The sequence below is a fragment of the Balaenoptera borealis genome (genome assembly GCF_965194805.1).
Source record: "Balaenoptera borealis genome assembly, chromosome: 5".
Taxonomy (NCBI): Eukaryota; Metazoa; Chordata; class Mammalia; order Artiodactyla; family Balaenopteridae; genus Balaenoptera; species Balaenoptera borealis.
Genome location: NC_138862.1, coordinates 94,172,616 through 94,193,047, shown reverse-complemented (window position 1 = coordinate 94,193,047; position 20,432 = coordinate 94,172,616). Strand labels below are relative to the sequence as shown.

The 20,432-nt window shown below is 40.4% G+C and overlaps 1 protein-coding gene across 1 annotated transcript in view; it reads right to left on the bottom strand.

The window, feature by feature from the left end:
• Positions 1–268: 268 nt before the first annotated feature.
• NCEH1 (neutral cholesterol ester hydrolase 1) overlaps positions 269–20,432 on the bottom strand; it is a 65,667-nt gene continuing 45,503 nt past the window's right edge. The window contains exons 3-5 of the mRNA XM_082394156.1: positions 19,390–19,459; positions 6,002–6,173; positions 269–4,069 (exon numbers count right to left, since the gene is read on the bottom strand). Of these exons, the coding sequence (XP_082250282.1) occupies positions 3,452–4,069; positions 6,002–6,173; positions 19,390–19,459 (860 nt within the window). The 3' untranslated portion in view covers positions 269–3,451. The remainder of the gene's footprint in view (positions 4,070–6,001; positions 6,174–19,389; positions 19,460–20,432) is intronic.

Genomic DNA, 20,432 nt, shown 5'->3' with positions numbered 1-20,432 from the left:
GTCCCCAAATTGTCTCATGGCCTGCCTAGCTTTTATGAATATTCTAGCCAGTCCAAGGCGGGTTTCAAGTAAGAGCAGCACATACTGTATCCAGACATGAAATGGATGTTATCAGAGAGGCCACTGAGTCCCTCTCAGTAATTGAAAGGCAGCTGGAGGACTCCAGGGGGCAGAAGATTTGGGCTGAATTGTGGCTAGGGATCTAGGATACCAAGAAAAAGAGAGGTGGGAACCAGAAAATGAGATGAGGGGAAGTGAAAGAGGCACATTTCCAGATGGAGACATTTTATTTACAAACATGAATCAAAACAGATTTATACTTTCCTACCTCCACAGTGGATTTTCATCTTACAAAATAGACTGGCTACCAAAATCCTTCATAAAATCTGCCTTGCCCTTTGCAGTGAGAAATAAGCAAAAAGTCAAAGGTGAAAAGGTCATGCATAAAATATTATATCCACCAAGATATACAACAGTCTTAACTTCTTCACAAATCAATGATAAAACAGTAACTAATTTATACTTCACTATATTTTGTAGCACTTCAAGATTTTTTCATCATATATTTATGGTCACATTTCACAAACAACAACGATATTATAAAAAGACTATCCATTTTTTCTTAAAATCGGAAAACAAAACAAAGCCATAACACTTAAAATAAATCAATCTGCAGAGCATAAACATTTTTTATAAGAACAAAAATTAAAACAAAATAAACTGATTCCAAGCCAAAATATCTTCAATATAAACTCTGTATGCTTCCCAAAGGAATTCTTAGCACTCAGATTTTTGGTTGGTTTAGCCTCTCTTGTATCTAGTGGTTTTTGTGTATCATGATTCCCAATTATTATACCAAGGAAAATTTCAAGGAAGACCTTCAAGAAAGGTCTGAGGTGGGATATAGTGCAAGTCACCTTCACATATATAAAAGCTTTATTTATTTATTTATTTATTTATTTATTTTTGGCCATGCTGCGCAGCATGTGGGATCTTAATTCCCCGACCAGGGATAGAACCCAGGCCACGGCAGTGAAAACGCTGGGTCCTAAACACTGGGCCACCAGGGAATTCCCAATAAAAGCTTTAATGAAACTTAGATGCTTCATCAGAAACAGTGCTTGACCCCTTTTTTCTTTCACTCCCTCTTTTCACCTGAGAGAGCCCTTTGGAGACCTAGAATCATTCATTGTCTGTAGTTAGTACAAGATTTGGCTCACAATTCTGGGGGGGGGCGGGGAATGTCATTTTAAGGAATTCTGTGCATGTATTATATTTTCTTTGCTTTCCTAGAGGTGGGTAACCTCAAAATAAGGTCAAAACATTGGTTCCTTCAAATGGCATCAAAAAGAATAGTATTAAATGAGGAGGGTAGCTGTCATAGAGTAAGAACTAAAATCCCATGTTTTTAGGGGAAAAAATTGATCATGTACCTGTCTGTGTATATGGAATAATGACCTACAAAAACAAACACACACACACAAAAAAACACTGTTGAAGAAGAGGCCAATACAGTTTTCCAGTCTGACAAAATGGTTGGAATTTATAGTTGGAAGACACCTCATAGATTAAGTAATTCAATTCTCTGACTTTAGAGGAGAGGGAAAACAGGCCCGGAGACAGTAAGTGACGTGCCTGAGTCCATTAGCATGTTAATTTGTATGATAATTTTTATACATACACAGGCACACAGACAGATACTCACTGTTGCATTTACTTCTGTCTTGTACATAAAATGCTCCTGACTTAAATAATAAATGAAAAATAAACATGCAGATTTTCACTTGTTATTTCATCCTCCTAAGTAGGAAATACCCATCTTTCAAATGAGTGAAAAGGCTCTACTTTCTTTCCACTGATAAATTTATTGGATCATGACTTGGCTGTGTGGCCGCTCTCTGCAGTCTCTGAAAGTAGCACAGATTGCAGCAGTAGGAAGAGTGGCAGGAGGGAGGGCGAAGGTACACAAGTCAAGTCAGAATTGGGAGTTTCTTTCTATGCCAAAGATGTCCCACAGGCAGTGAAGGCTTCACATGAAATTAAGCCTGGTCTATTGTAACTTTAGACCTACCTGGAAGGCGATAATGAAGGGTGTCACCCAGAAGAGTATGAAGTAGTTCCTCCGACCACAGAGAGCAGAAATGACCAATGTGTGTCTTGTCTAAGCTATTGAACTATAAACTTAGATGACTTTACTAGGTGTAGTCAGTTTCTAATTATTGTAATTTGTATATGCATATAAACATCAAAATATTTAGGCCTTATATATAGTAATATTAATAGCTATTTTACCTCTTTCCATAAAATTACATGTGGATATAATTCTAAAGTTGTTTTTTTTAAACCCTAAGGTAGTTTTTAAAAAAATCATTATTTTTAATATTCATTACTGACTTTATTCTGAAAAATCTTGTCTAGCTATATATATTAACATTAAATAACTTAAAAAAATAAACAATACAGTACATTATATATACCAAAATAGCCCCATTTTAAAGCCATGTAAGTGAAAAAGTTGAGTTTTCAAGAATAAACTAGACCCTCTAAAGCTATTTTTCATAATCTTAATATTAAATGTATCTTCTTTTCTGACTATGCCAAATATATACACACCACTCTTGGTAATTTATGTGAGAAGTATTCATTATGAAAACAATAGGTTGGTTCATTTGTCTGTTTTTACTTGTTCTGTAAAGGAAAATTTATTCTAAATCTAAATTAATTTGCTCCCAAAAGATCTCCCGCAGGGAGATGGCATAACCAAAAAACTTAACGATGTACAGATATCCAGTGCATGCAACCTCATAGTTTCTAATAATAGTGGTAGAAAGTAACTTTCAAGTATTATCATAATCCAACTGGACTTAGAGATAGCTATCACATAAAATTAACACTCTAAAGGAGGAAAGTCATTTGAGAAACTTGTCCTTGCTAGAACAGCTCTGCCAAAATTCCCACAGGAAACAAAGCCATCCATCCACAGAGAACAGAGGGCACTTGGTAGCCAGCACTGACCTTGAAGTGAACACATGTAACACTACTCTTAACTCAAAGTAAACTCTAGCAAGTTGAAGAGCCCACATTTTCTTTTTACTCATTAAAGGTCATCCACAGCTGGTAGAATTTCTTCTAAAAAGAACTTCTTGACGGAGGCAAGACCCAAAGCTATTTCCAGCTCCTAGCCCTGCTTTCTGCAGCTGTGGGTGTTAGCAGTAATTTGGTTAAAACAAGAACAGAGAGACTGGCTCACTTAGAGAACCAGATTCAGATGTTTTTGCACTTATGTTACTGAAAAGCATTTTTTAAAATTAAATTAACATAAAGTCTGCAGGGAATAGAGATTCCATAACTCAAGTAACGAGGGGAAATTAGTCAACTAAAGAGTGAATGTCTTTCCAAAGCAGGTGCAGGAGATCAAGAGGGGCTCAAGCCTTTTAGAAATTTCACTCCTTTACAGGTTTTGATCCAGCCACTTGATGTAACTATTCCTAGTCCGAATTCCCACTGAGAAGTTGGTAGGCCAGCTGGTGAAAATCATGCATCCGTGGAAGCCATCCTCAAAGTGATCAAGGGTCACCTCCACACCTGCACTCTCCAAACGCTTTGCATACATGATTCCATCATCTCTTAGGACATCGTGCTCACAGGTTAGAATATAGGTCTTTGGGAGGTGCTGCAGGACTTCCTGGTCTGCGATGAGTGGGGCTGAGCGGGCATCCAGCAGCTGAGGGATCTCCTGGACGATCCTGGTGTTGCCGGTGGTCTGCATGACAGGCTTGTAGTTCTTTGTGATGGATGCGGGCAAGAGGGATGTCCAGTTTAGATGGGCCCTGAGGGCAGCAGCCTCTCCCACATCGAGTGAAGTGTGATTGTTAACTATCATTGCCTGGACAAAGTCATAGTTGCCGTTGAAGTAATCCACCCAGTACTTCACCATGACATAACGGGGCAGGATGGGGGTGTTCACATTTTGCTGATAAGAGGGCGTGTTAAAATCTAAAGCTTGAAGAACTGGATAAATTAAAGCTTGCACCTTGAGCTTGTTTTTTAGGTTGGCGTCTTGATTAAACTGGAGAAGAAAAAGCGAACACATTATTTCATTTTGAATGGCTTCTTTTACAGAAACCATACCCTTTAAAGTAGCCCAGTGCTTTACCTTGACTCAATCAAAGGGGTATAAGTGTTACATTTCTACCAGGCATGGTATTAAGGAATGTAGTTTTAAAAATAAATAATTCCCCATCGCCACCACTACCACTACCCTTCAAGCTGCTGGATATTTACTGAGAAAGGTGTGATGTTTGCAACTCATAGTTCTGAGTGAACACTTCAAAGGTACATGATCTCTTAGGTCCTTAAACCCCCATCAACACTTTACTTGTATCTATCCTTTGGCATAATACTCACCCGGCTGGGTATTATGGATGGATAATGTGTGGATCTTATTTAGTTTTGTATTCCCTGAAAGGCCCCAAAAGGCAATGGCTTACTAGGGAGAAAAAACTAGTCTGACTCTTCCAGAGTAGACGGGTAGGAAAAGCTAAATGAACAGGTGATGGGACTCCACAGTGTTTTAATAGGACCTCAGGGTGTCTCCTCTCGAGCCGTTAGTCCCCATGGCTGGTGAGAGGGTGAGAATTTAAATCGTGTTGGCAGTGCACCCTCCATTCTACTTAATGAGTATGTGCCTTAGAGTACAGTTGAGATGGAATGTGAATGAATCCCCCCACCCCGCAGAACTCCATTCCCCCTGGCCTCCCCAAAAGGCAAATATATTGCCTCACTGTGTAATTCTAGTGACTAAAATGATATATTTTTTACATAACATCTAAAAGGCAGCTAACTAGGTCACTGTGTTTCACAAGCAGCTAAACAATCTTCAAGGTAACATTAGGCATACAATTTTGTTTCACACTGCACTTTAGAACCCCATCCCGAGGGAAGATGTAACTGCTCTGTAAAAGCAGGAGGAAATGATCAGTTAATAGTATTATTAATGTGTGCCAAGAACTGTATATACTTCATATCACTAAATCCTGGCAACAGTCCTGCAATCAGATGGCATAAGCCTCATCTTCCTGAGGCTCAGAGAGGTGAGAGGACTTGCTAAAGCCCCACAGCTCTCACAGGGGGGCCTGGATTCCATCCTGGTTGTGTCCGGTTTTAAAGCCCATGATGCTCTCCCCACTGTACCAGGACTTTCTTCTTACCGCTTTGGACGTGTGGATAGCAAACCCACCAATGCCAAGCGGAGAACAAAGTTCTTTATTTATAGCAAGAGAGAAGAAATCAGGACATGCCACAAATGAAAAGGCAGATGCTATTTGAGAATGCCAAAAGAAATTTGGAGGTAAGAAGACAGAGATGCTATTCTTAAATTATTTAACCCAGAAAAGGAAGAAAATGTACTTATCTTTGAGTCTACACAGCTGCCCAAAATTGGGGATGCTACTACAGCTAGACAGTTTTCAAAGAATTTAACCAGCTAGAGCTCAGACTAACTTGTATTGTAACATTTAAAGTGGATGAAACATTTAACTCTTTCTTTTATATTAAAAAAAAAAAAAAACCTTTGGGAAACACTTTTAAATTTTTTAATTTGGCTCAAAGTTTAAGGAAACAATCTTAGCAATTGGAATTTAAGCAAAATTATCTTGTTTTGTAAGTCCAACATGGAAAAGGAGCAGAAGATACTTAATTTCCATGCATATCCCTGAGGAGTAAGGGAGCCCTCTAAAATGTTAGCCCTCCTCTCACATTACTCACCTTAATTGTAATCGGGGCCCTTCCAAGGACTCAGAGATTACAATTCTTTCAATGACCCCTCTTCCTACTTCAAAAGATCTCTGAGAGCTTTCCAAGTGCAGTCATCTGAATTACTTGGCCCCCAAGTGACCAGCCCACCCAGCTAGGCCTTTGCCATGCCTAGTGGACGATCTGTTGGTCTGCTGAACATTATCACATGCTCTCCTTCCACCAGCACCTCAGGGCTCTCTGTTACCTGTTGGCCCAGGGCAGCCGCCAAATTCCCACCAGCACTGTCACCAGAAACGCCGATTCTGCCTGGGTCAACTGAATACTTGTGCAAGACTTCTGGCTGCAGGAAGTACTTTGTGGCACGTATAACATCATGAATTTGCTCAGGAAAATAAACCTTTGGAACTAGCCTGTATCTGTGAAAACAAAAATTGTATTCATTTAAGGACTTCACCAAGTCTTTATAGGCCATTTAAAGTTTAAGGGAAAACTGGTTCTTTTGAAGCCAGAAACAAACAGGTAAGGAATTATAATAAATATAAAAATAAACCATTTTCTTGCAATTCAAATACTTACTTTTAAAAAGTAATGATTTTGTCATAGTAATTTTTACTGTGGGCCACCAAACAAAACAAAACAAACAAAAACAAAAACCTACAACCACCACCAAGGCAAAAACAAAACTTTGAAGTAAAAGGCAGATGTTGATTATTAAAATATAGATAGAACCACAAAAGATTCTGGAATTTTATTTCTGGAAGTCAGTGTTCCGTTCACAGCACCTCTGGGTTAGAAGGTGACTCGGCAGCACTAACCACTTCATTGGTCTCAAGTTTAATGAGTCCATATGGTATTCTTCATGATTTACTTGATAAATATAGTAAAACTGTACTCCATTGAAGAGGTCATGCCAGCCCGACATTAAACCCAAGCAACGTATTTGCTCCCTGGAAGGCTGGAACTAAAACGTCAGCTGTCAACCAGCAAAAGGGAAACCAAGGGCTTCCCTGGTGGTGCAGTGGTTAAGAATCCGCCTGCCAATGCAGGGGACACGGGTTCGAGCCCTGGTCCGGGAAGATCCCACATGCTGCGGAGCAACTAAGCCCGTGCGCTACAACTACTGAGCCTGTGCTCTAGAGTCCGCAAGCCACAACTACTGAGTCTGTGTGCCACAACTACTGAAGCCCACACGCCAGAGCCTGTGTTCCACAACAAGAGAAGCCACTGCAATGAGAAGCCTGTGCACCGCAAAGAAGAGTAGCCCCCGCTCGCCGCAACTAGAGAAAGCCCACGCGCAACAGCGAAAACCCAACGCAGCCAAAAATAAATAAATAAGATAAATAAATTTTAAAAAAAAAGGGAAACCAAGTTTCCAGATGGCCCATGGCAGGTCTGCTGGGACACTTCTGGGGCTTCTCCTACTGCCCCACTTTGCAAGATTAGAGTCCCTCTGGGATCCTGCTCTGTACACTTAGTAGGATTCAGATTCCCTTAAGAGCCCCAAGAGCCCTGGCTTTGTCAAATGCCCCACCTATATATAATATCACCTTACAAATCCATTGGTAGTCTCGGCTTGAGGTGCCCTCTCAGCCTCCACCCTCCTTATTTCTCACCCATCCTTTAAGCTTTACTTGAGGGTTTGCCTTCTTCAGGAAGCTCTCCTTGACTACAACTCCACTTGCTTCTGGGGCTCAGCTGGCTACCATTCCTTGATACTTCTATGTGCTGGGGTATATTGCTCATATTGCCTTATAGTAACATGATTTCTTTCTGTATTTCCTCTTAAGAGTGTGTTCTCTGATATCAGGGACTATGTGTTTCCAGTGTATATCTATTAATGTGCTGAGCACATAATCATGCATCTAGTAAAACTTTTCTGAGTATTAACATACCTTCATTTTGCAAGTGAAGAAACTGAGGCATAGAAAAACTACTTGATTTGTAAAATAAACCAAACACAAATCAAAACAACGTAGGATAGGAACTAATTAATTAAAACCTAATAATAGTCAGCTAATACTCAAGTCTTTTGATTTCCAATTTGTAATGAGCATATTTATTCTCAGAAACTAGTTTTTTCTATACTACTCTATATAAGGTCATTCATTTCCCCCATCTAAATTCCAGATAGTTAGTTAAATATCTTCACATTCTGGGAATTCCCTGGTGGTCCGGTGGTTAGGATGCCGTGCTTCCACTGCAGGTGGCACGGGTTCGATCCCTGGTTGGGGAACTAAGATCCCAAAAGTTGCACAGCGCAGCCAAAAAAAAAAAAATCTTGACATTCTGTGCAGACACAATCAAGCTGACAAATATTTGTGAAATGCTTTGATAAGTAGTGAATGTAGATCTGCTCTTTCAGGAATTACTACATTTTTTAAAACACAAAATGCAATAAGAAATTCCCTTAGTGGTTGCCCTATAAAAGATAAAATAAGTTTTCTAATTTCTTTTTATTTCCATCTGTGATGATCAAGTAATCATTTGAAATATTTTTTCTCCAGCTGACTTTCACAATGTCTTAGTGAAGCTGCTGCTACTTTATTTCATTCATTAATAATGGGTAAAAGGAGTAGGAGTACACCATTTTGTCCAATAGGTGGCGTCATCTCATATGATTCTATTTACCCTCAGTTCTGGGTTGAGGTCTCAATTTGTTACTTTCAATATTACCAAGCTGAATTCTTAATTCTTTCAATGAAATAAGAACCAATGCACTTCATGACTCAAGGTGTGAAAATAAAGGCTATTTTGTCTCAGGAAGATTCCAGATAGCATGATAGACTATCTTCCTAGTGGCCCAAGAGGTCAGACCATATGTTGCTAGAACAGATACGTGAATCAAATTTTCAGATGTTGTTTCACAAAAGGTCTTAATGACTTTGAATCAAGAGGAACTGGTAATCTAAAAACTATGCTACTGCCTCAAATCTTATGAGTTGATTAATAACTGGCTCAGATAACAGAGTAAACATCCTAGTCCTCTGGTGCCCTTGGAGATCTATCTCCTAAGCCCTCCTCCCCTTATCTTTGTTCATTCTGGAAACATTCTCTAGTTTTATACAATAAGAAGGGATACTATTTTCATGGACTGAAGGATATAGTGAAACTAGATATTTTTAAGATGAGCCTTCAAAGTAGCTTGAAACTGACCTGAGAAGTATCACGAAAGTTCTGTAATATCATTATAGACACAGAAAACTGAGAGTCAGGAGGAGATTTATGAGTAACATAGTCAAAGAAAGCATGCATAAATACATTTATCTGCTGCTTTTGTTCAAGGCTGTGTCCCTGCAAAGTACTGAAGGAAGATTCCACCTTTTTTTTTTTTTTTCGATTGTTAATCTTGAGTGAAAGCATCTGATGAATTTGTGGCACATACAGTCTCAATTTGCCCAACTCAGGGCAGGATACATGACTCTGCAGTGTCAGCTTCTACCTACCTATTACTGCACGTGCCTCCTACTAGAAGAACAAAATTTGGTGTAAATTCAGGAATGAGGTTTACTCAATTTAATAAATATGTACACTCTATAAAAATTATCTTTTTCCTGCTAGGTGAGGTACCTCACCAGGTACTCTACAGATGCTTCACTCAAATATCAGAGCAAACCTGTGGGTTTAAGGTTGAGAACATGAGGCTCAAGGGGGATGCATAACTAGTCTACAACAGCTAGTAAGTGGCAAAGCTGTGATCTGAATTCACAACTGACTTCAAAATCCACACGCCTCCCCCTTTTAAAATATTCTCATTCTTCCAAACCCACAGCCTTTAAATGTATGTGCGTATGTTCTCATTACCTCACCAAAGCAGTAAGTTCTCAAAACTGTAGATTTCTGACATCCCAGAACTTCTCTCATGATTTCAATGCTTTTGCAATATTCTCAAAACAAACCACCTGGCAGAGTACCTGGCACATGGTACATCTTTAATAAGATATTTTTATTTGTCCCAAACAAAATTTTAGAGATTTCTTTTATACTTTTTACATATAAAATATGTCATTTTATTACATACTATTATGGTGGGAAAAGTAATAAGCTATATACCTTTAAAAAACATTAAAAAAAAGAAATTGTTCCTAACCCACCTACTCTTCGGGCACATCTCCAAGGACTGCCTGTATGCTCTGCATAGCTCAGAGTTTCTCAACTCTATATGCACCTTAGGATAATCTTGGGAACTTTATAAAAAAACACTGAGGTTTGAGCTCCTCTACAAAACATTCCAATTTATTTGATCTGAGGTGGGGCCCAGCACATCTATATTTGAAGAAAAATTCCCCCACGTAATTCTAATGTGCAGCCGGGGTTTAGAAATATTACTGAATCCAACCATACTGTCACTCTCCTCCGAACACAACTCCCTGTTCCTGTTCCCAATGCATTGGTCCTTCTCTCCATCCCCTATGCCCTTCCCCCATCAATTCCTCATCAAATGTTGCCATTCTTTAAGTCTCATCTCAAATGCCACTTCCTCCATGAAATCTTCTAAGAGCCCAGCCAAAAGTAACTCTCCTTTCTTGAAGCCCTCAAAATCTCTCTTACAATAGGTCATAACAGACATGTCAACTTCCTCTAGGAGTAGATGGAGAGTCACAGCTACGTACTAGAGTTCAATGTATACCCACCTGAAATAAGCAGCGCCATTTCTACAATCTATTACTTTATTACCTACTTTGTTAGTGACCAGGGAGATGGAGCAATGCTCAGAAAGACTGACAAATTCTTCCTTAAGTCAAAGGCAGATACACAAGCCCAGAGCTGAAGGGAAACGTGAGTTGCTTCCAAGACTAAGGATGTGGAAGCCCTGAATAATACTAGTGCTCTAAGAGTGCTGTAAAGTGCATTCTCCCTCAAAATAACCTAGCCTGGAAACAGACAGTCTTCGGCAGCGGGCAAGGACACTGAGTTCTCTTCACGTAGTGCCAGTTAGGTGAAAGGTACATGTGATATTCCGGAATGAAATTATACTCCTATTTGATTCAGGAGTGAGATAAAATCACATTCCATTTTGGCCTTTTTTTTTTTTTTCTTTTCCTTTTTCACTGTCTCCCAAGAAGACCTCAGTAGAATCATCTTGAGAACATAAAAAGGCTAACATTCTCCTCAGTCTTAAAGAACCCATATCAGTAGGGGTTATCTGAAACAAATCAACAATTACAGTCATATTGTGTTATTTGAGGGGGACAACTCCAGGGGAAGAATCTATTTATCCCTCTAATAGGTAGAAGCTTCCTTTCCATTAAAAGAATATATAATAAGGGCTTTCCTGGTGGCACAGTGGTTGAGAATCTGCCTGCCAATGCAGGGGATACGGGTTCGAGCCCTGGTCTGGGAAGATCCCACATGCCGCGGAGCAACTGGGCCCATGAGCCACAACTACTGAGCCTGCGCGTCTGGAGCCTGTGCTCCGCAACAAGAGAGGCCGCGATAGTGAGAGGCCCGCGCACCGCGATGAAGAGTGGCCCCCGCTTGCCACAACTAGAGAAAGCCCTCGCACAGAAACGAAGATCCAACACAGCCAAAAATAAATAAATAAATTTATTTAAAAAAAAAAAAAAGAATATATAATAAAATTACATAAAAGTGGAAAGATTGTGAATGGATAATTGTTTCTCTTTCTATTTGTGCAATGAGGTTTGTGAATAAAGATTGAGGAAGGATCTTCCTTTCTGTTTCTACTCTCAAAATTGGCTCTCGAGATAGCTTTGACTACTAGTCATTCAGCAAGGCAGAGCGGAGCTTAACAAAGGCTTGGCTGATTGGATAATAAGTACGTTCAGAAGAACTGACAGATGTCAGGATGTGTTACCAAAATCCTAGGAGTGATTGAACCTAGAATTGTGATCCGTTTAAATGATGTGATGCTCTGACGCTGTTTACAAGTTAAGACTTCCTGAGACGTCTCTATGGACACGGCAGGGAGCTCCCCAGGCCTCCCCTCCCCAATTCAGATATAAACCTCGCCTTTAACCTCGAGGGGGAATAGAGAGCCAAACATTCCCTCAGGTGGCTACAGAAGCCCAAGCAGGCTTGGTGCCAAGTCCCTCGGACCTCCTTTCTCTGTGTGATTTCAGAAGCTAAACAGATCTCTGGGCTCAGGTGTGGGTGGAACTAGGCTTCCCAACCTCGCTGCAGTGTGCAGCACAGGCTTTCTGTATAGCTCCAAGCCCCCCTCCCCCCAAATTCTAAAAGACCTAAACCACAAGAGAGAAACCAGTGGATTTTTTTTTTTTAATGTTAGTAGAAAACAGAGCCAAGAAGACATTAGCTTAATATGTCTAAAAAGGAGATTCATTAGTTAATGATAGTGAAGGAACTAAAACAACCTACTTCTTAAAAGAAGCCTCAATATTATCTTTCTGTAGCATTAATAAATTATTTGTAACACTGGCCTTTGGGTTTGCTAATAAGGTAGGCTGGACTGAGTAAAAGGAAAGTTTTGGACAAATCTTCCCTTTCTTGGAGGGGAACCCTGAGGAATTCAGTCTGCCCGTCTCCCAGGGCTGCCCAGGTCGGGGTGAGGCATGAGGATTTCTGTGTGCAGGTCTGGGAAGAAGAGCAGGAAAAGGAGCAGAGGGAGAGTCACACAGCTAGGTCACCGTGGCTCGTGTCTTTCAGAGTATCTTGTTTGAACAAATATTTATGGAGATGTGTGTTGTATTGTGCCTCTAGAAGCTCTGTGATTTTGTCAGCTTGCACTCATCTAATTTTATGGATGAGCAAGACAGAGTCATAAAAGTCCCATTGCTTATAACTCTGTTAGCAGCAGACTAAGATACGCGGTCCAGCTTCTATTCTGTCTACGTGAGCAACGTTCTTCTTTACAGCTCTGTCAAGTTTTAAGTTCTCTGTGCATAGTGCCGCCTGATATTTGGTGGATGGGAATAGGTCTCCATTGACACAAAACAGAGAGTTTTAGTGTCGTAAAAACTTAGTTAAAAGCAAAACACAACTTGAAACCGTTTTTGACAACTAAAAAAAGCAATGTAAATGCCTTGTAGAATTTAGTAATATCTGACATGCCTACTTTGTTATTATCTCGCATCTTATCTTTTTGTAATTGAAGTATAATTGCCATACAATATTATATTAGTTTCAGTGGCACAACATAGTGATTCGACATTTATATACATTATGACATGATCGCCACAATAAGTCGTTACCATTTGTCACCATACATAGTTAATACAATATTACTGACTATACTCCCCATGCTGTACATTAGCATTTTATCTTTTAAAAAAAAGAAATTAGGGGGCTTCCCTGATGGCGCAGTGGTTAAGAATCCGCCTGCCAATGCAGGGGACATGGGTTCAAGCCCTGCTTCGGGAAGATCCCACATGCCGCGGAGCAACTAAGCCCCTGAGCCACAGCTACTGAGCCTGCGCTCTAGAGCCCGCGAGCCACAACTACTGAGCCCATGTGACACAACTACTGAAGCCCATGCACCTAGAGCCCATGCTCCAAAACAAGAGAAGCCACCGCAATGAGAAGCCCACGCACCGCAACAAAGAGTAGCCCCGGCTCACCACAACTAGAGAAAGCCCGCGCGCAGCAACGAAGACCCAACACAGCCAAAAATAAATTAAAAAAAACAAAAAAACAAAAAAAAAACTAGGGACTTCCCTGGTGGTCCAGTGGTAAAGAATCAGCCTTCCAATGCAGGGGACATTGGTTCGATCCCTGGTCGGGGAACTAAGATCCCACATGCTGCGGGGCAACTAAGCCTGCACGCCGCAACTACTGAGCCCACACACCTCAACTAGAGAGGCCACGGGCGGCAAACTACAGAGCCCACACGTTCTGGAGCCCGCATGCCACAACTAGAGAAGAGAAAACCTGCGCGCCACAACGAAGAGCCCTCACACCGCAACAAAAGATTCCGCATGCCTCAAAGAAGATCTGGCATGCTGCAACTAAGATCCAACACAGCCAAAAAAATAAAAATAAATTAATTAATTTAAGAAAAAAAGAAGAAAGAAATTAAATCTTCCTTTTCCCTGATGTCTTATGGTTCTAGTATTGTGTTTTATTATATAAACTACAGGTAAAAAGGTACCATATTATAGTTAAACTGCAATGAAGTTTATGAAAATAAGCTTATGAATATAAACTTCCTTCCCAGATTATGTAAATGAGGATACATCCATGTATCTTGGGTATTATTAGATGAACTCTTCCATTTATTTCACAAATACTTACTGTGCAATTATGTGTAAAAATAGCATAGTGTTGTAGAAGCTACTAAATAGAAGTCATGGCCTGTTTTTATACCTTGAGATCTTTGTCTACCTCAGTTGTTGGATCTGTTCCCGGAATCTTGAGCCAATAGCAGTGATGTAAACTCAGAAGTTCCAGCTCCTGGTGTTGCTTCATGTGAAGTGATTCCATCACCAGGGCTGCCCCCAACCCTTGCCTACCAGCTTCCTCAGATTATATCTAACCTTCCACAAGGCCACTCCCTACATGAAGTAAAGCCATGACACCACTACCCACTCCTGTTGGCCTCAAGGATAAGGAGCAGCTGTCTCCAGACAACCTCCCTGATAGAAGAAGGAATTCCAAGAGAACCAAGAGTCCACCATCCTTCTGAAGGCTCTCAGGATCATCCACCCTTATTTCTTATTTTTCTTAGTCATTGCCAGAAGCATAAGTCCCCCCATCTGTCTTCTCTCATATTTCATTCCCTTAATGCTCTCTGCCTCCTCCCGTCCTCCCAAGCCCTCTCATTACACCACTTTGGACTTCCATGACCAATTCATTCTGTCTAACTAGGTTCTGCTCATCCCTAGGAGCTCGATTCAAACCCTTCAAACTAGGTAAGATCTTACCTACTCGATGCCTCCATTACTACTTCACATCACTTATCACATTTAATATTACTTGTTCAAGGTTTGATTTCTCATCTAGATTGTAAACTCCATGCGGACAGAAATTATGCCTGTCTTACACTGTTATGCCACCAGTATTTAACACAGTAGCTGGCACATAACAGGAATTCAATAGGTGTTTATGGAATAAAAGAAAGAGGTGAGCAGTGAGAAGAAATATGGTCCCACGTTAGACCTCTGAACATACTTTCCAAGAGAAACATCACGATCATATGATGTTGGCTATACCTCAACTAGAGCATAGATTATGTGGCTCTTTGTGGGTTGGCTCGCCTGGATGGATCCTAATCACCTTAGCTCATTATTTCTGCAAAGAAAAGTGCTGTGAGTTCCAAACATGTTGGTAAATAAATTAGTTAAGTTGGACCTTTCTGTCCTATGGGCTAGAGCACTAACCCTTCAGACTTGTCTAGTGATTTAGAGTATCAGAAACCCTTTTATCTCAAATGTCCAAACTGATTCTCATAACAACTCTCTGAAATCATTAACCCAACTCAAAGTGTATCTACTTATTAGCACACGTTTAAGCCACGTACTGGGTGCGGTGGGCCCAAAGGAAAGAGGACATGATTCTTGTTCCCAGTAGCTCACGTTCTACATACACAGGAAAGATTCTTAACCCCATTTTGCTTGTGAGGTTAAGTGACTTGCCTGAGATTACACAGCCTTGAGTAATGGTACTTGCCCACTGCTGTGATGCTTATCTGCTGATACACCGGATGCTACATTGAATAGATTTGGTGCAGTGGCAAGTGAAGATGAAAGCAGGGCCCTTCTATATTTTAGTTCTTTTTTAAAAAAAAAAATCTTCTTAAAAACACCCTATCCAGTGGAGCAGTGGTTAAGAATCCGCCTACCAATGCAGGGGACACAGGTTCGAGCCCCGGTCCGGGAAGATCCCACATGCCGCAGAGCAACTAAGCCCGTGCGCCACAACTACTGAGCCTGCGCTCTAGAGCCCGCGAGCCACAACTACTGAAGCCCGCGTGCCTAGAGCCCGTGCTCTGCAACAAGAGAAGCCACCACAACAAAAAGCCCGCATGCCACAACGAAGACCCAACACAGCCAAAAATAAATAAATAAATAAATTTATTTTTAAAAAAAACCAAAAACACCCTATCCATCCTTCTTTGTTTTATGATAAGCATAGACTTAAAAGAACCCCTGTGTCACTGGAGACAGATGCTAACAGGTGGAGAAAGGCATGTAGGAAGAGCTTAGGCATGTTGCCAGTTGCTTACATTAGCCCTGGAGGATAAGGCTTGTGTGGAGAATCCTTATGGTACCAAGTAAAACAAGTCCACCTTCTCTCCTTTCCTCAGGCCTTTGAGGAGCTGGAGCTACACAGGAAACCACTGAAGAGGCACTGAGCTAAGGCCAACTCACCAGCACCAAGCTGCAGGACCTTGCTCCATAATGGGGTTCAGCTGCTTAAACAGCCCTGCCTTCCTCTGGCCAGCTACCCAGGCCAGATGATACAATCATTTACTTGAAGGTTCCTGCATTATAAAACTGCATCAAGGGTCCCTGAGTGATCTGGGAGGCCCAGCTGAGGATCCAGGGAGGCCTGGGAGCTGTCCAGAGCTGTCCAGTGCCACATTTGCAGAGGAGGAAGCCACAGCGTCACTCTGATTCTAAGGCTCCTGTTCACAGGGTCAGAGCTGCCTAAATGACTTAGGAGACCAACGCTTCCAAGGAACTGGAGAAGCAAGGATTCTCTTAGGTCTGCGATCTGGAGTAGGGGCAAGAAGGAGGTGAGCTATGAATGGGAGTGCAGCTGGCAGAGAGAGGCAGCTGAGATTACACAGCCTTGAGTAATGGTACTTGCCCACTGCTGTGATGCTTATCTGCTGAAAAACTGGATGCTACATTGAATAGATGTAGGGCATGGAAAGCGGCTGATGTTGCCATAACCCTGTCAGTCAGCATCATCAGCTTCCTTCAATATTAGTTTGATACTGGGTCAAAGAAGCATAGGAGCCTGGGGAGTGATTCCACCTGCCTCAATTCCCCACTCCACACATGTGACTAAGTAGCTATGTGACCTCTTGCAGGTTACTTAATTTTTGGACCTCAATTTCCTCATCTATGAGGAAAATATCAAAATACTTACTTTGGATGACTTATACGAAAGTTAAGCAAGACTCTTTATTCATTCATTCTATAAATACATATTGGGCTTCCCTGGCGGCGCAGTGGTTGAGAATCTGCCTGCCAATGCAGGGGACACGGGTTCGAGCCCTGCTCTGGGAAGATCCCACATGCTGCAGAGCAGCTAGGCCCGTGAGCCACAACTACTGAGCCTGTGCGTCTGGAGCCTGTGCTCCGCAACAAGAGAGGCCGCGATAATGAGAGGCCCGCGCACCGCGATGAAGAGTGGCCCCCACTCGCCACAACTAGAGAAAGCCCTCGCACAGAAACGAAGACCCAACACAGCCAAAAATAAATATAAAAATAAAAAAAATAAAAATAAAAAAAGAATACAACTCAGGAACAGCCAGATGGAAGAGATGCAAAAGTCAGGGTAGGTGGGAAGGGGTGCAGAGCTTCCATGCCTTCTGGAGGTGCACTACTCTCCCCAAATCTACATGTGTTCACCAACTGGAAGCTTTCTGAACTCTGTCCTTTGGGTTTTTATGGAGGCTTCATTACCTAGTCATGATTGATTAAATCATTGGCCATTGGTGATTGATTCAACCTCTAGCCCATCTCCCCTCCCCAGAGGCCAGCGGGGTGGGAAAGTCCCAGCCCTCTAATCACATGGTTGGTTCTCCTGGCAACCAGCCCCCATCCTTAGGTGCTTCCAAAAGTCACCTCATTCACATAACAAAAGACACCTTTTTTTTTTTTGGCCATGCAAGGGGGGCAGGGGCGGGATAGTTCCCTGACCAGGGATCGAACCCTTGCCCGCTGCAGTGGAAGGGTGAAGTCTTAACCCCTGGACTACCAGGGAAGTCCCACAAAAGACTCCTTTAACTCTCTGAACACTTAGGAAATTTGAAGGATTTGGGGAGCTGTGAGCCAGGAACTTTGGACAAAGACCAAGTACATGTGAAAAATACACTTTGGTCATCTGAATGACCAAATATATATTTCTTACAAATCACAATATCATAAATTTCCACTATCTGCCAGGGATGTTTCCAGACACTAATGATCAGCAATGAACAAAACAGACAAAAATTCCTAAAATCTCTGCCTTCATAAAACTTACATTGTCTATTTATATTCAATACAATAAATACATAATAAGTTATATATATGGTCTGTCAGATGTTGATGATAATTTTGGAGAAAAATAAAGCAGAAGAAAAGTGGACTGCAATTTTAGGGGTGTCAAGGAAGGCCTTGCTGAAAGGATGATATTTGAACAAAGATCTGAAGGAGGAGAAACAATATATACATAGCACCTGCACAATGCCTGCCATGGAATAGGTACCATGATTTTTGCATTATTACCATCACTGCAATCATTATAATTATTATTCACTTTCTTCTTAGTGTCCCAGAAAAATAGCTAATATAGAACTGGTAGAAACAACTCAAAACACTGATATTAATATTAATACTAATAATGATAATAATAGCTACATTAACTAAGATTGGTTGAACACACTATTATTTACAAGGTCTGAATTACAGAACCTAACTCCAGGAGAATAACTTCTCCAACTCTTGGTGTAGGAGAGATTCTCTTAAAATGCTGATTGGTTTTCAGATTTAAAAAGGCAGTAATCATGTATAGTACTGTCTGGAGTACAGTAGTACAGTATCTTTATTTCAAACCCACGGTGTCCGGAAGCAAGTCTAAAAGCAGCGGTGAAGTAGCTGGTACACTGCTAAGAAGCACCAAGCGATAACGATTGTGTCTGTTGGACTTACGAACAAATTGGACTTAGGAATGCGCTCTCGGAACAGAACTTGTTCGTTCTGAGACTTACTGTAGGGGACTTAACTGTATTTCCACTTAATTTCAAATGAGTGGATCTGATGGAATAGTAGGAATTATCTGGTATGTCCAAACTTCCTTTGCTTTCTCAGCACTTGTGAAGGTAAAGTGAGAGCATTAACACAGAAAACAGTCACACTATACAGGAATTTTTTTAACTTCAACATTAGTTGAAATTTATAGTGGTAATTTTTAGAATATGCTCTTACTTGGTTGTCTAAGAAAAAACTTGATGGAAAAAATCCCTTCTCTCTTATGCTTTTATCATAGTTTATTTCCACATAACAGCATAACAAAATAATCTTTCCCTTTAGGGTTTTTCTCCTGAAATTCCATGAGCACTGTCTGACCTTGCAGTTCACAAGGTTAATGATTCAACTATAACTTATTAAAGTTAGTTAGCTATACTTTAATTCCTCTTGAAAGGCATTGCATGGCTTTCTTACACTTCAATAGTCTAATAATACAGAGCTATACTAAAGTAAAAAAAAAAAGGCAGTAATCAAACTATGTACTATAAATAACTGATTATATATTTCTCTCAATTTCAGCTAATTTCATTTCCAGAAGTTTCCAAAACTAAAATAAAAAGATAGTTTGAGGCATTATAAAGCTAGTTCAAGAAATTCTAAGTTACATCAGAAATCATTTTCTGTGACTTTGGGAAAATCACTTCACCTCTCTGGACTTTCATTTTACACTCTAGCACTTGTAAAATAAAATAACTAGATGGTTATCTAGGATTCCTTCTTAAATGTTTTTCTATGACTATTATTAATTACTTACTCAATGGAGACAATGACAGCATTCAACTTCTCAGCCATTGCTTTACACAGTTCATCATAATACCTGATTTCTGAAAGAGACAAAGGAGCAATCACTCACTATAAAGCAGTTTATTTAATACTGTCCATTCTTAAATTCTGCTAACTATGGATTGTTTTTAGACTTGGACTTAAGTTACTAATAACAAAAACAATAAAAAGTAAATATGAACATATACCTCATTAACAGAGCTACATGTACAAATGTTAAAAATTAATCTGGTTTCTCATAAAATGCAATTACTATAAAATAACAGGAAATCCATATTAGATTACCTTTGAATGTATTTTTAACTAACTAAAAAATTATTTCATAATGGACTATATGAAGTGCATCAGATTCATTCTGATTTTGTAGTTCTTCAAATGTATGCCTTTCCAGAAATCATAGAAAATAAGCAGTTTCCTCCTTAGAACCAAAAAATTTTTCTCTTTTAACACCATCATTTGCTGTGATTCAGAAAAGTCACCAATTTGAAGAATACAGTATTCCGTTTAAACCAACACAGAACAAATAGAATTTTAGGAAGTCTTAGCATTTCTTAGAAAGAGAATCCAAAGGTTTGCAGTGACAAAAGCAATTTTAATATGTAAAAACTTAATCCCTTAGGCTGTTCTTTTAATATATTAATGTTTTTATAATATATTAAGAGCTGGATTGTGTCAACAGAAAGCCAAATACTACCTTATTTATAGGTTTTCCAAGGCAGTCTAAGAACCAGAAGTTCAATAACTACATAAACACCTGCATACCTACCTCCAGCTCTTCCTCTGGCAGAAGTGATCAGTCAAAATTATGTGGAAAAGGCCAGGCTGACTCATAATCCATACCATTCCTGGCACTTATACTTCCTGGCCTCTGATGTACTGATACTATCTCACCTGGCAAGTGTCCAGTGCTACAGATGCAATCTTTTCTAGGGCAGAGACTCTGTCTTACTCAGTTCTGTATCCCCATCACCAAGCACACATTAGGGTGACCAGAGGTCCAGGTTTGCATACAGC